The 19,026-nt window shown below is 53.6% G+C and overlaps 1 protein-coding gene across 4 annotated transcripts in view; it reads left to right on the top strand.

Moving 5' to 3' along the window:
• Window positions 1-19,026, top strand: part of NUP210 (nucleoporin 210) — a 109,177-nt gene that overhangs the window by 31,433 nt on the left and 58,718 nt on the right. For all 4 annotated transcript variants that reach the window (XM_040491859.1, XM_040491858.1, XM_040491860.1 and 1 more), the window contains exons 7-14: window positions 3,963-4,121; window positions 4,701-4,769; window positions 7,309-7,415; window positions 8,404-8,544; window positions 9,429-9,566; window positions 10,581-10,736; window positions 12,214-12,412; window positions 17,268-17,413. In XM_040491859.1, coding sequence (XP_040347793.1) covers window positions 3,963-4,121; window positions 4,701-4,769; window positions 7,309-7,415; window positions 8,404-8,544; window positions 9,429-9,566; window positions 10,581-10,736; window positions 12,214-12,412; window positions 17,268-17,413 — 1,115 coding nt within the window. The remainder of the gene's footprint in view (window positions 1-3,962; window positions 4,122-4,700; window positions 4,770-7,308; window positions 7,416-8,403; window positions 8,545-9,428; window positions 9,567-10,580; window positions 10,737-12,213; window positions 12,413-17,267; window positions 17,414-19,026) is intronic.

The raw sequence follows: 19,026 nt of genomic DNA, 5'->3' as shown, positions 1-19,026 counted from the left end.
TGGCTCTCTGCGTTCAGACCACAGAAGCTGAGAAACCAGCCCCTTCTGCATAGGATGCAGGGTGGGGGCTGCGGGCTGAGACCCAACCAGGGAGGGCAGTGAGTATGGTTAAGGGTGGATGATTTTTTAAAAAAAATTTTTTTTATGTTTATTTAATTTTGAGAGAGAGAGGGACAGAGACAGAGCATGAGCAGGAGAGGGCAGAGAGAGAAGGAGGCACAGAATCCGAAGCAGGCTCCAGGCTCTGAGCTGTCAGCACAGGGCCCGACGTGGGGCTCAAACCCACAGACCGCAAGATCATGACCTGAGCCGAAGTCGGACATTTAACCGACTGAGCCACCCAGGCACTCCAATATTTACTCATTTTTTGAGAGAGAGACAGAGTGTGAGCAGGGGAGGGAAGAGACAGAGGGAGACACAGAATCCGAAGCAGGCTCCAGGCTCCGAGCGGTCAGCACAGAGCCCGATGTGGGGCTCGAACCCACAAACCGCGAGATCATGACCTGAGCCGAAGTCGAACACTTAACTGACTGAGCCACCCAGGCGCCCCAAGGGTGGGTGATTTAATTAAGACGTCTGAAGAGCTCACCCTGAATGAGTTCAGGGGCCATAGTTCAGGGGAACGGCATATCCCAAGTACTCAGGAAGCTTGTGGGTTTAGTGACTACTATAGACATCAAAGAATTGGAACACACAAGAGATACCCCAGGACTGGAAATAGTCATGTTGCCTCCCTTTCATCAGTGAGGTAATGAGATGGAAAATTCGTCCAAAGATAAACATACCTGTGTGATTGATGGTTGTGGTTGGCACAGCTCTGGAGAGGATTCCAGACAGATGCCTTGAGAACTGAGCCAGCCAAGGCCTGCCGTGAACAAGTCATATAAACGGAAACTCTGTCCATTCATTTTAGATGGATTTGTTTTTTTTTTTTTTTAATTGAGATATAATTCACATCACTGTCATGCGAAACAAGTTGACTAGACAGGAAAGCCAGGACTGATGGTGTTACAGGGGACATGAATTTCAGCCACTGTCTGTCTTGCATGACATCCTGCTTTGGCTCGGAGAATTATAGGTTAGAGGACAGTCACGTGGATTTATTAGCATGTAGATCATTGTAACCCCAAGTTTATTCTTTCTGGGCTTTTTTTTTTTTTTTTTTTTTTTTTTTTGCGGTTTTCCTTCCTTAAAAATATAATTATTTTTTCTTCCATGTTGCCCTATGTCCCGCCTCTCTTTATTTGGTGCTCGCTGTCTTGCAAGCCCATTTATTGAGCACCTACTGTGTGCCGCAGCCTGCTGGGTGCTGTGTATGCGGCCCAGGTCCCTGCCCTCCTGGAGCGCACAGCCCAGCAGTCAATCCAATGATTACCCTGCAAACATGTTACAAGTGGGGGCCGGTGAGGGAGGAGAGGGGCTCTTGGAGCTCATGACAGGAGCCTCGGTGTTGCCTGCAGACCAGTGGGGGCCGCAGGCCTCTCCCCTCGGTTCTCCACCCTGTTGGTGTTTGTGTTGCTTGCAGACCTGGCTGGCACAGTAACCACACCATCAGACAGAAGAAACCCTAGAAAGGACAATGCTGACTGAGGGCAGTGGAATAGTGGAAATGACTGAGCTAAAATGCACTGAAGCTGGGAAAACCAACCGCATAGACGGGTGTCTGTGTCCCAGGTGGCGAAGGACTTGGAACCCAGCACACCCTTGAGCTGTGCTTCCCAGCACTGAGTCACACGGGCTACGTGAGCAGGTGCTGGAGTTGGAGGCAGGGGAGTGAGCCCCCCACGGTCCTGGTCTCAGGCCCACTTCCCCAGGAGCTCCGTGAGCCTACACGGGGTGGGTGGATTAGGAGCATGTCTGGAGCATTAGACGGGGTCCGGAGGGGTCCCAGAGCCTGTCTCCTAGAAGCATGTGGGCCTCTTGGCTTACAGAGGGGCAGCCTTTGGGGATGGCCCTTTCCCCTCTGCAGACGGTAGACTGGCTGGTCTCGTGTCCCAAGAGCAACCTTCCTATGTTTCCAGACAGATAGTGACCCTTAGTATTCAGTGCCTCTTAGAAGCAGCTAGTTCTGTGTTTGTAAGAGGTGTTTAAGGGGTCAGACAAGCCCCTTATTTTCGTTGTCTTAGGCTTTTGTAAATATGTCGTCGTGCAAGATCTTGCGAGAATCAGTATATTCCCTTCCCAAAATGGCCTATTCGCTTGGAGAACTTTAAATAAGGGAGGGAGCTAGTGCTTCATAAAACAACATGAAGTAATACTGCTCTATTGAGCAGCGGCATTATTTTATCATGGCATGGATCCTTGACGTGCTGCTGCTAATTTCTGAACATGTGGTCTGCAAGCATCACTGCCCAGCTTGGCTGGGCTTCCCCCAGTTAGACACAAGAAATGGGCTGTGTGTTCGCTAAGGGATTCTCAGTTCTAGTGTGCACTGGAGTCCCCTGGAGAGCCTGTTCAAACTCTGAGCACTGGGCCCCCAGAGTTTGATCCAGAAGCTCTGGGGTGGGGCCAGTCATTTGTAGTTGGCAGGTGACGCAGATGGTCCAGGGACCACACTTTGAGAGTCTCTGCTTGAGAGCAAGTTCTTGGGGGCTTACTGGAACACACAGAAGATACCCTAAGACAGGAAATAGACCAGTTGCCTCCCTTTTAGAGTTCCCATTGGAATCCTTGGGGTTTCTGAAGGATGCTCGAGCTGCAATTCCTCCTGGTCCTTGTCCTGGACGCCTCCCGTGGCAAGGCCCTGAGCCGGGACCCAGAGATGAGCAACAAGCAGGGATGCTGTCAGCAGCTCTCTGCTTTCTCTTTTCTCTCTCTTGCCGGAGGGCGGGGACGTGGCAGCACCTACAGGCTCCACGAGTGGGTTGCCGGGTAGGAAATTTGACGGACCAGGGAGAAGTCATGTGAAAGTGCTTGTGGTCTCTTTGGCTTGAATCCCAGCTCTGCCGCTGCCTGCTGTGGGACCTCCGGCGGGCTTCTTGTCCTGACTTCTGCAGCACCACCATCTTGAGGGTGTGGGCATCAGTAGTGGCTGTTTCAAGGGTTGTTGTGGGATAAAATGGGGTAATGTGCACATCAAACACCAGGCGCAGTCCTGCCGCATCTCAATTTTGTGGTCAGTGGCAGCCATTTGTATCAAAAGTGCTCGTGGCCACTACCGTAGTGTGGAAAATGGATGCAGGGGTGGTGGCTTTTGTGGAACCCCTTATGTCCTTGGGGAAATTGTTTTTCATCCTGGTCCAGAATGAGCGAGTTCTCTTCTACAACATGACACAGAGAGGGGAAGCATTGATGGATGGGCAGGATGGCAACAGAGAGAATTCTAGACTGAGCTCCCAAAACCTGGTGGGAAACCACGGATTGGTGCCTTTTTGGAAACTCCCAGAGGACGCACAGATCCAGTGAGCCCCATGCTGGACCCTTAGTGCAGTAATAGAGTTCATTTAACTCCTGTATTCTGTAAGCAGTCTGCAATTGGAGTCGGAAGCCGTGCTTCATTAAAAAAAAAAAAAAAAAAAAAAAAAAAAAAAGGCAGTTTACAGCAGTCACTGAAAAACTGATTGTCTCTGAAAATTCATGGAGAGTGTCAGCTTTCTCCACAGGCATTGAGCTTAATGTTAAAATTAAAAGGGTTGATAAGATATAACACTGTATGTTAACTATACTGGAATTAAAAAAAAGTATTGAGAAAGCTAAGCAAAAGAAAGAAATAGGAAGGAAGGAAAGAAGGAGGGAGGGAAGGAAGAAAGGGAGGGAGAGGGAAGGGAGGGAATGGAGGGAGGGAAGGAAGGGGGGGCAGAGAGGGAAGGAAAGAAAGGAAGGAAGAAACAAGGAAAGTCCGTCTGTTAAGCAGCAGCCCTGGGAGACGCTTCCAGGGATTTGGGGTGGGACTGCCACATTGGCTACTAACGTTTCCCGTCTTTGCTCTTGTCTCCCCTTTTTGACTCCGTCCGGGTGGTCAGAGCTCTCAATGCCTTCCGAGCAGTATGAGCTGCAGCTTCAGAACAGCATCCCGAGCCCCGAGGGAGACCCGAGCCGGCCCGTGGCTGTCTTGGACCAGGACACGTCGATGGTCACTGCAGTGCAGCTGGGACAGAGCAACCTGGTTCTCAGCCACAGGAGTACCCTTTTCCCTGGCCAGTCTGCAAGTGCATATGTGTGCCCCACGCGGGATATCTGCTGTTGGGAAGCCCTTTTTCTCCCTGAAAGCTTGGCTAGGCTAAAAATAACCCTGTTTTCCCTCAAGGTCTGACAATCAGAAGGAACCGAAATAGCAACACGGCCGTGTAGAATTGCTCACCTCGGTGGGTGACTCACCGGAGAGGCTCCCCGGATGGGAGGTGGTGGCAGGAGCTGAGCCGTGCTCCTCGCCTCCGGAACCGTCTTGGGCGTGGGCAGCCTCATCCGAGGGACCTGGCCGCGGCTGTTTCCACACTGGCACATGGGTTGTCCCTGTCCTAGACCTGCTCCCGTGGTTTCCAGTGTCTCTTGCAGACATCCACCTTTGCTCATATAGGAAGTGTGCTGGGCCCTTGGGTTCTGGAAAACGGCCTTGTTCTATTTGGCCTCAGGCGAGCAAGCTTTCATCCCCTCTCCTTTGCCTGTGATGTCTAGATGGTAATCAAGTCATCCAAGCCAGCTGAATCCTGCCAGCCGGTCTGTTTTCCTTCCTATGTTTTGTTCCTTAATTAAGAACTCAGGTATCCGCATGCAGGGTGCTTCTAGATTACCCAACAGCACCATCTACGTGGTTGAACCTGGATACCTGGGTGAGTTGGGTCATCGTGGGTCCCCCTGGATGTTGTTTATTTATAGGAGTTAAAAAATACAAGTAAAGGGAACGGCTCCCTAGAAAGTGCTTCAGTCTGGCCAGCTCTGCCAGTCCTTGTCCCACTGCTCCCTAGTCCTTCCCCCAGTGATGCACAGAGAAGCAGAGGGTAGGCCAAGGTCAGGGTAGGTGACCAGTTCAACAGAGACAGAAATATTTCGGTCGAGTCAGTAGGGTTTTGTCCCTTCCTGGCTTTTATTCCAAGCCTCCGTCCAGACCCAACCGTGGCTGTGGCCATTTGGAGGTTGGGGGCCCCAGTGGGCAGCGCAGTTAAAAAGGAGCCCCCAAAGCAGTGTGGCACTTGGTAAAAGTCTCAGTGGGGAGGAAGGGGAGGTGTTTGGGGGAGGAAGGGAGGAATCTGCAGTTATGGAGGACCTATAGGGGCAGAGCCGGGGCCCAGGGGCTGCCGTAACTGACCGCGGCTTGGCAGATGTCCGCGACACGTGTCACCCCTGGTCACAGTGACAGTGCTTCCTTTGTGTTTCCTCGGAGTTGACTCCTTGTTGAGCGTACTGAACTGGTTCAGGCCAGACAGCACTTGACTGACACGCGGCAACCCCTTAGGTCCTCTTGTTAGCCGCCACGTGAGCTTGCTGCTTGGTGCGGACCCCCAGCTGACCGTGTAGTGACACCTGGCAGGGTAGCCCTGTGTGTCTCAGGGACTTCATTTATTCAGAAAGGTTTTCTTGGTACCTTCCCTCTGTCTGGCCTCTGCTGGGCATTGGGGCTCTGGAGGGAGGAAGCTTAGGTCCTCGCGCAGGAGAGACCAGTGTGAACGGATGGTGACAGGACAGGGGTCCAGAGCCAGTAGATGTGAGTGCAGAGGAAAGGCCTCTGGGAGATGATGTTCGAGGCAGGTGTTTCAGAGTGGCTCCTTCCGAGGCAGGTCAGCCTGGCCGAAGTAACAGCTCGGGCGTAGGTGTGGTGAGAAAACGCGTGGCGTCTTGGGGGTCAGCCAGCAGCTGGTGTGGCCCCGTGTGGGAACACGGCCGGAGGCCTGGGAAGGAGGGCTGCTCACCCGGGTAGAATGCTCAGTGCCAGGCCTCAGAGGGAAACCCTGTGGATTCAGAGCATTACTTACTGGGGATTCAGTGGGTAGAAGTCCTGCGGATTAACAGCATAGACTCCCTGTGTGTTCAGAGGTAGACTCACTTTGGATTTGGATCATAGACTCACTGCGGGTTCAGAGTGTAGACCTCCTGTGGATTCAGTGTAGACTCACTGCAGATTCACAGTGTAGACCTCCTGTGGATTCAGTGTAGACTCACTGCGGATTCACAGTGTAGACCTCCTGTGGGTTCAGTGTAGACTCACTGTGGGTTCAGAGTGTAGACCTACTGTGGATTCAGATGTAGACTCCCTGTGGGTTCAGATACAGACCTACTGTGGATTCAGTATAGACTCACTGCAGGTTCAGAGTGTAGACCTACTGTGGATTCAGTGTAGACTCGCTGTGGGTTCAGAGTGTAGACCTCCTGTGGATTCAGATGTAGACTCCCTGTGGGTTCACAGTATAGACCTCCTGTGGATTCAGTGTAGACTTGCTGCGGGTTCAGAGTGTAGACCTCCTGTGGATTCAGATGTAGACTCCCTGTGGATTCACAGTGTAGACCTACTGTGGATTCAGTGTAGACTCCCTGTGGGTTCAGAGTATAGACCTGTGGATTCAGTGTAGACTCGCTGCGGGTTCAGAGTGTAGACCTACTGTGGATTCAGATGTGGATTCAGATTCAGATTCAGACCTACTCAGATTCACAGTGTAGACCTACTGTGGATTCAGTGTAGACTCCCTGTGGATTCAGTGTAGACTCGTGGAGTCACAGTGTAGACCTCCTGTGGATTCAGATGTAGACTCCCTGCAGGTTCAGAGTATAGACCTACTGTGGATTCAGTGTAGACTCGCTGGGGGTTCAGAGTGTAGACCTGTGGATTCAGATGTAGACTCCCTGCGGATTCACAGTGTAGACCTACTGTGGATTCAGTGTAGACTCACTGTGGGTTCAGAGTGTAGACCTACTGTGGATTCAGATGTAAACTCCCTGTGGATTCACAGTGTAGACCTCCTGTGGATTCAGTGTAGACTCACTGCAGGTTCAGAGTGTAGACCTACTGTGGATTCAGATGTGGATTCAGATTCAGATTCAGACCTACTCAGATTCACAGTGTAGACCTGCTGTGGATTCAGTGTAGACCATCCATGGACCATCCGGTCAAGTGTGAGTGAGCCCTTGAGCAGCCAGTGAGGGATGTGCTCAGGTTGGTCCTGGGCATCTGAGAGATCACCTCAGGTTCTGAGGGCTCAGGTTGGTGGTGGGCGTCAGATCTCACCATGATCAGCAGCTGTTTTTTCTCCTCGGAGGAGAGCAGGTTGTGAGCGGCTGCGGGGCCCTGGGGCTGATGGTGCCTGGTACCATCCTCTTCCTCAGCTGCACGCCCCTGTGGTCCGGGTGGTCAGGCTTTGTTGCTTGCCTGTTTTGTAGGGTTCGCCGTCCAGCCTGGTGACAGGTGGGTGCTGGAGACTGGCCGCCTGTATGAAATTACCATTGAAGTGCTCGACAAGTCCGGCAACAAGGTCTACCTGTCCGACGTGAGTGCCTGCCTCGGGGCCCGGCGGGGTGTGGGACGCGTCTCCCAGAGCAGCGCCCAAAGCAGCAGGGCCCCCACGCGGGCAAGCTGAGTCCGGTGATTCCTGGTGGTGCTGCCGGGTCCATGGGAGACAGCACCGTGGGATCCCGGGGGCCTCTCAGGACGTTGTGAGCCTGGGAGTCTGCACCCCTGGCCCTCTCCCTGTAGGGCTGGAGTGGGGAGAGGAAGCCACAGACAGCACAGTCCAAGGAGGCGGTGACGGGAAGCAAGCGTTGTCTGCCTTCCTGCTCCCTTGTCATTAGCCTGAGACTTTACCTCACTCTGCTGAGGATGCATCTTTTCCTGCAGGGCCAGGAATACCTATAACTCTGTCTGGAAGTCCCAGGTGACCAAGGCCAACATCCTTTAGCTTTCTGGCTCTAGAAAGGAATGGCAGACATAGGTGGGGGGAGAGGAGTCTCGGCACGTTTTGTTCCTTCAGGAGAGGTTTCCAGGATCCTCATTTGGACCATCTGGGACCTTCCTGGCGGCTTCTGAGGTTTGAGAAGAAGGAGGCAAGGTTCCCCCTTAGGCAGCTTTGCAGGTTATTGCTTTCTTTGTGTTATTGAACAAGGACCCTGACGATCCCCCTTTTTTGGGGGTGGGGGGGTCAGGCTCTCGTGGATAGTCACGACCTTTTTTGTGGTTTGGTGTTTAGTGGTTTCTTTGCTGAGACCTCAGGGTCTGAGAAAGCTGACATGGGCTTGAGCACCACCGGGTGGTCGCAGCAGGAGGGCTGGGTCCCTGGGCCCTGCGGGGAGGGTGGCCTGGGAGGGCTCAAAGGCCAGAGTGGTCAGAGCTCAGTTCTGGGGCCTCGCCCAGCTCGTCTGCTGGTTTTGAGGCCCCTGGGCCTCAGGCGGCCCCATGGCCTGACCTTGCTCCTTTCCTGCATTCTGACTTCCGGACTCGTCCCAGAAGCGCCTCTCTCACCCATCCTACCCCCCTTCCAGAATCTCCGCATCGACACCGTGTTACCTCCTGAGTTCTTTGAGGTGCTCGCTTCTTCCCAGAATGGCTCGTACCATCACGTCAGGGCGACAAAGAAGGGCCAGACGGCTATCGAAGCAGCCCTCACCTCCGTGGTGGACCAGGCAAGTTGGCACTTCCCTCCGTGTTCACCCCCCCATGCCCTCCCAGGCCGGACATGAGCCCTGGAAGGCCGGGGACCCCCGGCTCAGCCTGGTGTGCTGCTCTCATGGGTACCGTGAGGGTCGCCTCCGTCTGGGCTCTCGAGGGCTGTCTGGTGGTGGGGCTTGGGGCTTTCCCTGTCCCCGGTCCCCATACTGGGTGCCCCTCTTCCCCTGCCCTTTGCCAGCCCCTGTGAAGGTGAGTCTGCCCTTCTGGGATTGGGGCAGAAACCCTGTTGGGGAAACCACGCTGGGCCCGTGTGTCTAGCTGTGCTGCAGCCAGGAGCCAGGAGCATCCCTTTGGCCGCTTGGCTGCTTGGGTCCTTCCAAGTCCTTTCATTTAAAAGGCCGGTCAGTTTTAGGTGTGAGCAGGTTTTTACTGATCGGGAAATTGGCATGGGTGACGGGTGATCTCTTTCTACCCTGCACAAACCTGCCCCGGACCTGGAGGAGGCAGCTAGAGGCAGCAGAGAGAACAGCCTGGGGGTCAGACAACGATTCCTACCAGTCTTACTTCAGCTCTGGGGGTTTTGGGCAAGTTGCTTTCGTGCCCCATGCCTCAGTTTTCCTGCCTGTTAAAGTGGGATAACCACATCGTCCCACCTGGGGTGCCGTGAAGATGAAGTCAGGCAGCATTTACTTGAGTGGCTGTTACAGAGCCGTGGAAAGCTGTCTCCATGGAGACAGAGGAGGCTGGAGGGTATCCGGCATCATCCTTCCTGCTCCCCGACAATCACAAAATCTCCTTGTGACCTGATCTCTGGGGAGGGGTGGGGGTCTGCTCGGGTGCAAAAACTTCTGATGACCTGATTGTCATGGTGACGTGCAGCTCCCTCACCCCCTTGTAGGATGGAGGGGTCCACACGTTGCGGGTACCTGTGTGGAACCAGCAGGAGGTAGAAATTCATGTCCCCATCACCCTCTATCCGAGCATCTTGACGTTTCCATGGCAACCAAAGACGGGCGCCTATCAGTACACAATAAAGGTAACTGTGACACCCCACATCTGGGTTCGCTCCTTTGGGGGTTTCCACGGGGTTAGGGCTTTTTGTCTATTCTGTGTCTTTTACTGTTACCTTCTAGTGGTCGGAGAGAATTTAAAATCGGGGACTTTTTATGCTTTTTCTACTTTCTGGGGTGCCCGTCACAGCATCATATTTTGGCAATCAGAAAAAACAAAAACCCAGATCAACAGACAAGGAAGCACAATAAAGAAAGCCTCGAGGGCATGTTCAACTTCAGCATTTGTTTTTGTTAAAAAACAAAATAATACTGATAAAAAAAAAGGTTGTTTTCCAAAAGCAGTGTAAATATCCTGGGAAAGAATTTGAAATTCAAGGCGAGAACATCTCTAACTGTCATCTATCAAGTGTTCTCGGTCTTTGATATGCACGCGCCCACCTGGCCTCAGTCAGCGGGCACTGACCGACTCCCATGGGGGCTCGAGCCCCGGTGGCCAGCACTGTCCCTGCTGTCTCCCTGGCCGTGACGACTGTCACCGGCACCTGCTGCCTGTTCACTCAGGTGTGTCCCTATCCAGGGCTTGGGGTGCTGGCCCCCGATGTGGGGAGCCACTGGACTGCCTGTACTTCAGGGGAGATGGCTAGCAGCGGGGCGGGGGGGGGGGGGGGGTGGGGGCCGGGAGGGAGCCTGTGCCTGGTCGGGGAAGCAGCTTCCTGGACCTTGCCGTGTGGCCCAGGGTCCTCCCACTCGGGTCTGGGGGTGCCGCCAGGTCTGGGGCCAGTGTCACGGGCGTGTGCGTGTGTGTGTGTCGGCCACAAGGCCCCCACAGTATGAGGACCGGAAATGAGACCCGGTAGAGAGAACGAGGTGGGGAGGCGGCCTCCAGCCGGGGGTCGGCTGGTGCTGCAGGTGGTGAGAGGCCGCTGACCGTGAGAGTCAGAGAGCGAGCGTGAGTGTGCAGCAGGAAGAGACGGACGGAGGGAGAGAGAGAGAGCGCGGGCAGGCAGGCGGGCCGATGCACTGGTTTTCCTCCCCAGGCCCACGGCGGGAGTGGGAACTTCAGCTGGTCTTCGTCAAGCCACATGGTGGCCATGGTCACCGTCAAGGGCGTCATGACCACAGGCAGTAACACTGGACTCAGTGTGATCCAGGCACATGACGTGCAGAACCCGCTCCACTTTGGGGAGATGAAGGTGAGACCTCGGGGGCCCGGACAGCTTGGGGGCGGGGTTGGGGGTGGGGAGAGGCGCAGGACGGAGGTTTCCAGGCCACCTCCTCACATGCAGCCTTCAGGCTTATTCAGAAGCACTTCGGCCCTCAGTCTTGGACTGGGTTTTGGTGGCCGGCAGGGGGATGGGGGTCAGGCCCCAGCCCCGCCCTTGAGGAGCTCAGGTCACAGCAGGGGGATGGGTGCGACGTCCCCCACCAGGCAGGGGATGAGACCAGAAGGGGCAGGGTCAGCATAGTGAGAGTTTCTGGAAGGGGGACCAGGGAACACAGAAGACATGAGGTAACCAAGGGGTCGTTCTAGAAAAGTCCTCAGACCTGAAAGGAATGAAATCTCCAAGTCAGAAGTGCCGCTGAGCGTTGGCAAATTCATGGTCAAAGGGAGGCCCCAGACTCCATGAGACCTGGCTCTGACTCATTTCCTTCTCTGTACTGGAGCCCTGCACCTGGCTGTTGACCCCAGGTGGTGCAGGACCAACTCACGTGGCGAAGGCCGTGCGTGGTGGGTATGAGTCACTGCCACCCACCTTGGCCTTCTGACTTCCTGACCTTGACCCTGACCTCCACCTACCTCTATGACTTCACTTAGGCAGAAGTCAAAGCTCCTTACACAGCGTGTCCAGTCTCAACCTGCTCGTATATTATTTGGGACGTGGATGGACAGGTTGTCCTGGTCTTTATATCTGGGTCCACATAGACACACACACACACACACACTCCTAAGGATCTATCTCATTCTCACGTAAAAAGGGTCGTAACCGAGGCCCTTTAGCTATAGCATGATTATCAAATTATGGATGAACTGTGACCACTGTCCTCCTCCCCCTGAGTTTCTTTAATCTCAGTAAACGTGCCACCTTTCATCCAGTTGCTCAGCAGCCTGGGGACGGTTCCTCGAGAGACTGTGTAATGGCCCCAGAGGCCAGGCTGCCCGGCCCAGACCCACCGTCCAGGTTTTCTCAAGTAGAGGTGGCTAATAAAATCTTAACAAAGAGCCTGAGAGCACTGAATGAATTAGCAGGGTTTTTAGAACAGAACCTGGAGTGTAACAAGTTTTGTTTTATAGAAGTGTCATCTGTGGATGATGATGCCTCTCTCACCCTGTATTGTGGCCTTCTTTATATTCCTCCAGCAAGCTGAGCTGGTACGTGGCTCAGGACCTTTGCACCGACTGTCTCTGCTTCCCGGAATGTTTTCCCCCTACACTTCTGTCTGGCTGCGTCTGACATGGCTCTCAGGTCTGAGCTCCTGGGTCACCTTATCAGAGCGGCCTTCCCTGACAGCTCTGTCCCCCAATTCACTGCACACACCTGTCCTCCCAGCTCAGTCTCCTCACTGACGTGTCCTCAGTGCCCAGTGCATGGCAGCTCTTAGGAAACACTAGCACAGGCCCTTCCTCTCCTGCGGAGCCCGATGACCTCAGTCCACGCCGCTGTCCCGCAGGTGTACGTGATCGAGCCCAGCAGCATGGAGTTCGCGCCATGCCAGGTGGAGGCACGCGTGGGCCAGACCTTGGAGCTGCCGCTGAGGATCAACGGCCTCATTCCTGGTGGGGCCGACGAGGTGGTCACCCTGAGCGACTGCTCCCATTTCGACTTGGCGATCGAGGTGGAGAACCAGGGCGTGTTCCAGCCACTCCCAGGTGAGCCAGCACTGATGAGTGGGCACCAGACAGAATGCCTAAGTTGTCAACAGAGGCTGCCCCCGATTGCCCACTGGAGGGCTTGAGACAGCGGGGCGGGTCATAGCACGAGGAATGACATGTGTCCCCTTGTCCACCATCAGCAGTGGTCTGGTCCGGCTCCTGCTCATCGTGTGACCCACCCTGTCATTGGGCTTTGGGAGCCCTCAGTTGCCACATCTCTAAAATGGGTGTCATCTTAAATAGAATCGCATGTCCTCGTGTCCATTGCAGTGCCTGGATTTGCAGTAGGTACTCGGGATCGCTGTCGGTAGGGACTTTGGCTGGTGACAGAATCCTGACACCTTGGTGGCATGAAGCGTGTCCACCCCTCAATGCACATTGACCTTTCCTCTTTGGCTTGCCCCGCGGGGCTTCGGTGGTGATGTCGGTGGTAATGGTGGCAGTGGCAGTCAGTTTTAAGAACGTCAACCCCACCAGGTGCAGAGTAAGCACTCACTGTGTGTGTGTGACTCATCAGACTTCGTGGGAGGGCGGGCTGTGGTTGGCCCACTGCCTATTTGCAGTAGGTACTCAGGATACCCACCACGTGTCAGATGAAGAGACAGGGAGCTGCTCTTCACTAGCTAGCTGCTCAAGGTCACACAAGGGCACAGGCGAGGGTGGGATATAGACCTGGGTGTGTCTGACACTGACCGTGGAGCCATCATCCCCTGAGAGGTGGAGACGGGGCAGCGAGGGGATTCCTGTGGATGAAGAAAGCCAAGGACTGACAATCCAGTGAGGGAGGAAGGTTTGGGGAGGGGTTGGAAGTAACAGGTGGGCAGGGCCTCGGGGGTCAGCCGCCTGGGGTAAAGACCTCCGCGTGAGGGAGAGAGAGGCCCGCGGAGGCAGGAGAGGAGCTGCCCCCCCTGCGCTGCCCCCGACGTGTGTCCGGGAGGGGAGCCTGTAGGCCGCGGCCCAGGCACCGGCTTGGCACCCAGGAGGTCCTGGGAATGGGGGACAAGTTTGGGATTCACAGCTATGGGTCTGAGCATCACTTCTTCCTCACATTGGCTGTGTGATGGTGGACAAGTTGCCCAGCCTCTCTGAACCTAAAGTCCTTATGGGTAAAATAGGGATACCCGCTCCTCACTAGCTGTGAGGGTTACGAACGAATGTCCCTCAGCCCAGCACAAGAAGCATGTTTCAGGGAGATTGGTTCTGAAGGTGGCAGCCGAGACCAACACCCGTGGCGTCAAAATTTCCCTCAGAAAGCTCCTGGAATGTCCCTTGGTGTAGAGTATGTGTGGCTTGGTGAAGCCTCGCGTATAGGGTCCAGGCTATATGAGAAATACATACCTTCCAGCCTGGAGCCTAGCCTAGCCACAGAGATGCAGGCGTCCAGAGGACCTGTGGGGCCAGTGACCAGGTGGGGCCAGCGGGTTGAGTGACATCTGTCTGGGGCCCAGGAGGCTCATGGAACAGGTGCTAGGGGGCAGATGTATCCCCACGCTAGGCTTCCTTCTCTGTCTGTCTGTCTCAGGTGAGATTGCCTGGTTGAGAGGACACGTGATGGGTCCCTCAGTGGCTGCAGCCCCAGGCCCCAAGACCCCTCTCGGTGAGTTTGGGGCTCCACTTTCTTCCTGCTGGAGTTGGCAGCTGGGGTCCCATTTCCTCCTTGTCCTCATCGCTGAAGCCCCCTTGGAAGCTCTTTGGTCGTGGGCACCATTGCAAGCCTTTGATGGAGCCCCAGGGCTCCGGGCTTGGCGGGGTGCTGCGACACCTGGGCTCCTGCTCCGCCCTGGCCCTTGCTCTGCTCCCAGCCTCGGCTGGTTTTCAGCAGCCTGTTCGCTGAGCACCTAGCAAGTGCTGTGCTCTGGGGGGTTCCCGGTGAACACGAGACGCGTGGTGTCTCCTTCATGCCCCACCAACAACCAAGACAGGTGGTTCCACAGGCATTTACCGTGCCTGGGACAGAGTGGGCCGGCGGGCGAGCACAGGGACCGTGAGTTCTGTCCCACCCCTGGGCGTGCACTCGGCAGGAAAACCTGAACATCTTCCTCGGCAGAAACGTGCAGAAGTTGGGTGCCTAAGCCAGTTTGGGGATGTCTGGGAAGGCTGCTTAAATGAAGTGAGAGCTGAACCTGAAGGAGAAGAGTGTTCTGAGAAGCAGGAAGAGTAGGTCAGGAGCCAGAGAGCGCAGAGGGAGTGATACGTTCCAAGTTCGGCCCCAGGTCAGGGCGGAGGTCGTGGGACGGGAGAGCCTGGCACTCGGGGAGTGCTGAGTCTCTACACCAGGCAGGCTGGGGCAGGGGGCAGAGGGCCTCACGCTCAGGCCGCCCCGCCCCCACTCCCCAGCACCCACCTCCCAGCTCTGCAGAGGACCCGGCGTCCTGTCTCATCTTCAGGGCCGAGTCCAGGAGAGCATTCTCCCAGCCTCTCTGAACCCGACCGGAAGCCAGCAGGTCCACACTCAGACCTAGCATTGCCCTATTCGCTGTGTGTGATTGTGGACACAGGCCCACTGGGCAGAGCTGCAGTTTTCCGGGGCTCGTGGGCTCTGCCCGTGGACTCTATAGCCCACCCTTCCTGGCACTGCGGGGACTTCTGCCCTGGCCACAGTGGTGGCCATTGACACAACAGCGTGCTCTGTTCCATGATCGCCCCAACCTGGAAACATCGCCAGTGCTCCTCAGCTGGTGAATGGATGAGCAGACTGACTGTGGGACACCCTCGCAGCACAGTATTCCGCCATAAAAAGGAACCGGCTTACTGATTATGGGACAGCATAGATGAATTTCAAAAACATGCTGCGTGACAGCCGCCAGACCCAAAGAATGCACTTCATTGACGTGCAGTGGGGGGCACACCGATCTCCATGGAGAGAGAGACGGAAAGTACAGCAGTGGCTGCCGGGGACTGGAGAGGGGAGGGCGCCACTGGCCATGGGTGCAGGTTTCGTTTTGGGAGATGAGATGTTCTAGAATTAGTGGTGGTAGTTGCCCAACTCTGTGAACGTGTTAAAAAACCACTGAATTCTGTGTGCACTCGAAATGGGTGATTCTGGGGGGGCCTGGGTGATTCAGTCAGTTAAGCGTCAGACTTCGGCCTGGGTCATGATCTCGTGGTTCATCAGTTCGAGCCCCGCACCGGGCTCTGTGCTGACAGCTCGGAGGCTGGAGCCTGCTGCGGATTCTGTGTCTCCCTCTCTCTCTCTGCCCCACTCCTGGTCATGCGCTCTCTCTCTCTCTCTCTCTCTCTCTCTCTCTCTCTCTCTCTCAAAAATAAACAAACATTAAAAAAAAGCTAAAAAAAATAAATGGGTGATTCTGTGACATGTGAGTTATAGTTCAATAAAATTATTATTTAATAAAACCCCAAAACCCTTAAACCATGATGTAAAACGAATGCCATAGTGCTTGCTTCCAGGGAAAGGGGTGAGCGGGGATTGCCTGAGAAGGAGCAGGAGGGAACCGTGGGGATAGGTCGTGTCCCACATCTTGGTAGAGGTTAGACGCGTCTGTCAGAACTCATGGCATGGTCCACTTAAGATCTGTACTATTTCACTATGTGTAAATTTGACCTTCGGGAAAGAGAACCATGAAGAAATATCGGACTGTGGATAATTATATGTATGCTAAAGCGTTTGGAATGAAGTGTACTGAAGCCTGCAACTTACTTTTAAATGCATAAAAAAAATAAGATCAGTGGGTAGATGGATGGATATGCAGTAGGAGAAAGATAGCAAAATATTCATTGTAGAATCTAGGGGATGGGTATGTGGGGTTTCACAGAATTTTTTTCTAAATGTTTGGAAACAAAACAATAAAATACCATTACACTCCCACTAGAATGCCTTTTTTAAAAATTGTGGAAAATACCAAGTATTGGCAGGGATGCTGTGCAGCAACTAGGAACAGTATAGCTTGATGTAACCATTTTAGGGAACATATTTGGCAGTGATGATGATATACAAACATACCCATGCTCCTGGGGAATAAGGACTAGGGGTGAAGATACCGGATTCTTAGGGATACGCCCAGCAGAAATGCCGAAATGCGTCCACCCCAGAAAACCCGCATATGTGTTCACAGCAGCACCCTGCTTCAAAGCCCCACTCTGCAAACAACCCAGATGTTTGCAGTAGCATGGGGAAATCGGTTGCTACGTATTCATGCAGTGAAGTCATATTTACAAATGCGGATAAAAGATGTACATTGTGCAAAGTGTAAGGAGAGCTCTCACCACCAGTGTTGAGCTTAAGAGGATAGACGCACAGGAGTTTATGCTCAGTGACTCCCTTCATGTAAAATATAGAAGCCAGCAAAATTAAGCTGTTAGAAGTCAGGTGACAGTGGTTTTCCTCTGGGGAGGGCTAGTGACCAGAAAGATCTATGGGAGATTCAGGGATACAGGTCATAGTGTTTCTCTAGATACAGGGTGTGTTCAGTTGGTGGGGGAAAAAAATCATTATGAATGGTATGCTTATGATAAGTGTATTTTGGTATGGGAATTATACTTCAGATTTAAAAAAAAATTTTTTTTAATGTTTATTATTTTTGAGACAGAGAGACAGAGCGTGACTGGGGGAGGGACAGAGAGAGAGGGAGACACAGGGTCCAAAGCAGGCTCCAGGCTCTGAGCTGTCAGCACGGAGCCCCATGCGGGGCTCGAACCCACGAACCGTGAGATCATGACCTGAGCCGAAGTCGGACGCTTAACCGACTGAGCCACCCAGGCGCCCCAGTTCAGATTTTTCAGTTAAAAAAGTTAGATTGTGTATCAAGCCCAGGATGAAAGAGGGGCTGTCAGCCTGTCATGTTTTTCTTGGCAAAGGCAAGTTCACAGGGATCGTTTGGTTCTCTTCTTACAGGGAGGCTGCAGCCAGGGTCTGAGCACTGCAGCGGGGTCAAGGTGAGAGCGGAGGCCCAGGGCTACACCACACTCCTCGTGAGCTACAAACATGGCCACATCCACCTGAGTGCCCGGATCACCATCGCTGCCTACCTGCCCCTCAAGGTGAGCCCACCTCTTCCCCTTGATGCAAATAATTCAGTTGCTCAGGCAAATTTGTATTAAAACCCGATTGGTGGGGCGCCTGGGTGGCTCAGTCGGTTGAGTGTCTGACTCCGGCTCAGGTCATGATCTCACTGTTCATGAGTTTGAGTCCCGCGTCGGGCTCTGTGCTGACAGCTCGGAGCCTGGAGCCTGCTTCCGATTCTGTCTCTCTCTGCCCCTCCCCTGCTCATACTCTGTCTCTCTCTCTCTGAAATATACAATAGAACATAAAAAAAAAATTTTTTTTAAACCCTGATTGGTTAGAATAGCTTTTGGAATAGCTTCCGCTCCCTCTCGTCATCAAGCTGAAATCAGGAAGTGTGTAGAAAGAGCAGGGCCTCCCTGATGGCGGAAGGTGATCGTTGACATCTGTGGGGATGAAATGCTGTCTGCAGAAGATTCTGGTGCCTGCCTGACATCAGGTACCCAGCTGGTGTGTGAGTCCCCCTTCATCTCTCTGTGGCAAGAGGCCTTCAGAGCTCAGAACTCACTGCCTCGGCTTTGACACTGACTGCCGAGTTTGAATCCAGGTCTGACACCAATCGGTGGCATTGACTAGTTTAATTTTCTGGGCCTCTGTTTCCCTACCTGTAAAATGGGGCTAATACAGCACCTAAATCATAGGGTTATGGTGTGGATTAGCGGGGCTAGTGAATGAGAGGGGCTTAGAACAGTGCCTGGGAGGTAGTGAGTGCTCAGTAAGGGTTAGTTTAAAATACAGATGAAAGAGAACCAGACCTTCCTCCAAGGGTGGATGGGAAGGCTTCACGCAGGCCCCGCCGCAGGAAGTGGACCTAATGCAAAGCCTGCCTCTCACACAGGAGGCCCAGAGAGGGTGAGTCAGCTCCCCCTTCAGGGGGCAAAACGGTTGTCCCGGGAGGCCTCCCAGGGGCCTCCCGGGCTGGGACAGTCAGGGCTTACATTTCCCTGACCCCCAGCTCCAGCCTGCAGGACAGTTCTGGTCCCCTTGGTTTTCGGCAACATGTTTTCTTCCCCCATGTTTCTCTCACCCATTAGAAGCAGGGTCCGTGAGATTGGAGCCTTTCACCTCTGAAACCCTAGCCTGGAGCATGGTGTCTGATACAGAGCAGATAACCACCAACGGGTTTTTTTTTTCCTTTTTTTTTTTTTCAATCGAGGTATAATTGACATATAACATTATATTAGTTTCAGGTGTATGACATAATGATTCAATATTTGTGTATATTGTGAAATGATCGCCGCAGTAAGTCTGGTTAATATCCCGCACCGAAGGTACACATCTTTTTCTTGTGGTGACAACTTTTGAGATCTACTCTTAGCAACTTTCAAATATACAATACGGTATTATTAACTGCAGGCTTCGTGCTGTGCATTACATCCCCGTGAGTTATTTATTTTATAACTAGAAGTTTCTACCTTTTGACTCCCTTCACCCATTTCCTGCCCCACACCTCTCCGCAGCAACCACCAATCTATTCTCTGTATCTATGAGTTCTTTCTTTTTTTTTTTTTTAAGATTACACTTATCAGTGAGATCATACAGTGCTTGTCTTACTCTGTCTGACTTAATTCGCTTAGCATAATGCCCTCAA

This window comes from Herpailurus yagouaroundi, unplaced genomic scaffold, assembly GCF_014898765.1.
Source record: "Herpailurus yagouaroundi ecotype Mexico unplaced genomic scaffold, PumYag 183, whole genome shotgun sequence".
NCBI classification, from domain to species: domain Eukaryota; kingdom Metazoa; phylum Chordata; class Mammalia; order Carnivora; family Felidae; genus Herpailurus; species Herpailurus yagouaroundi.
This window is presented reverse-complemented; position numbering and strand designations above follow the sequence as displayed.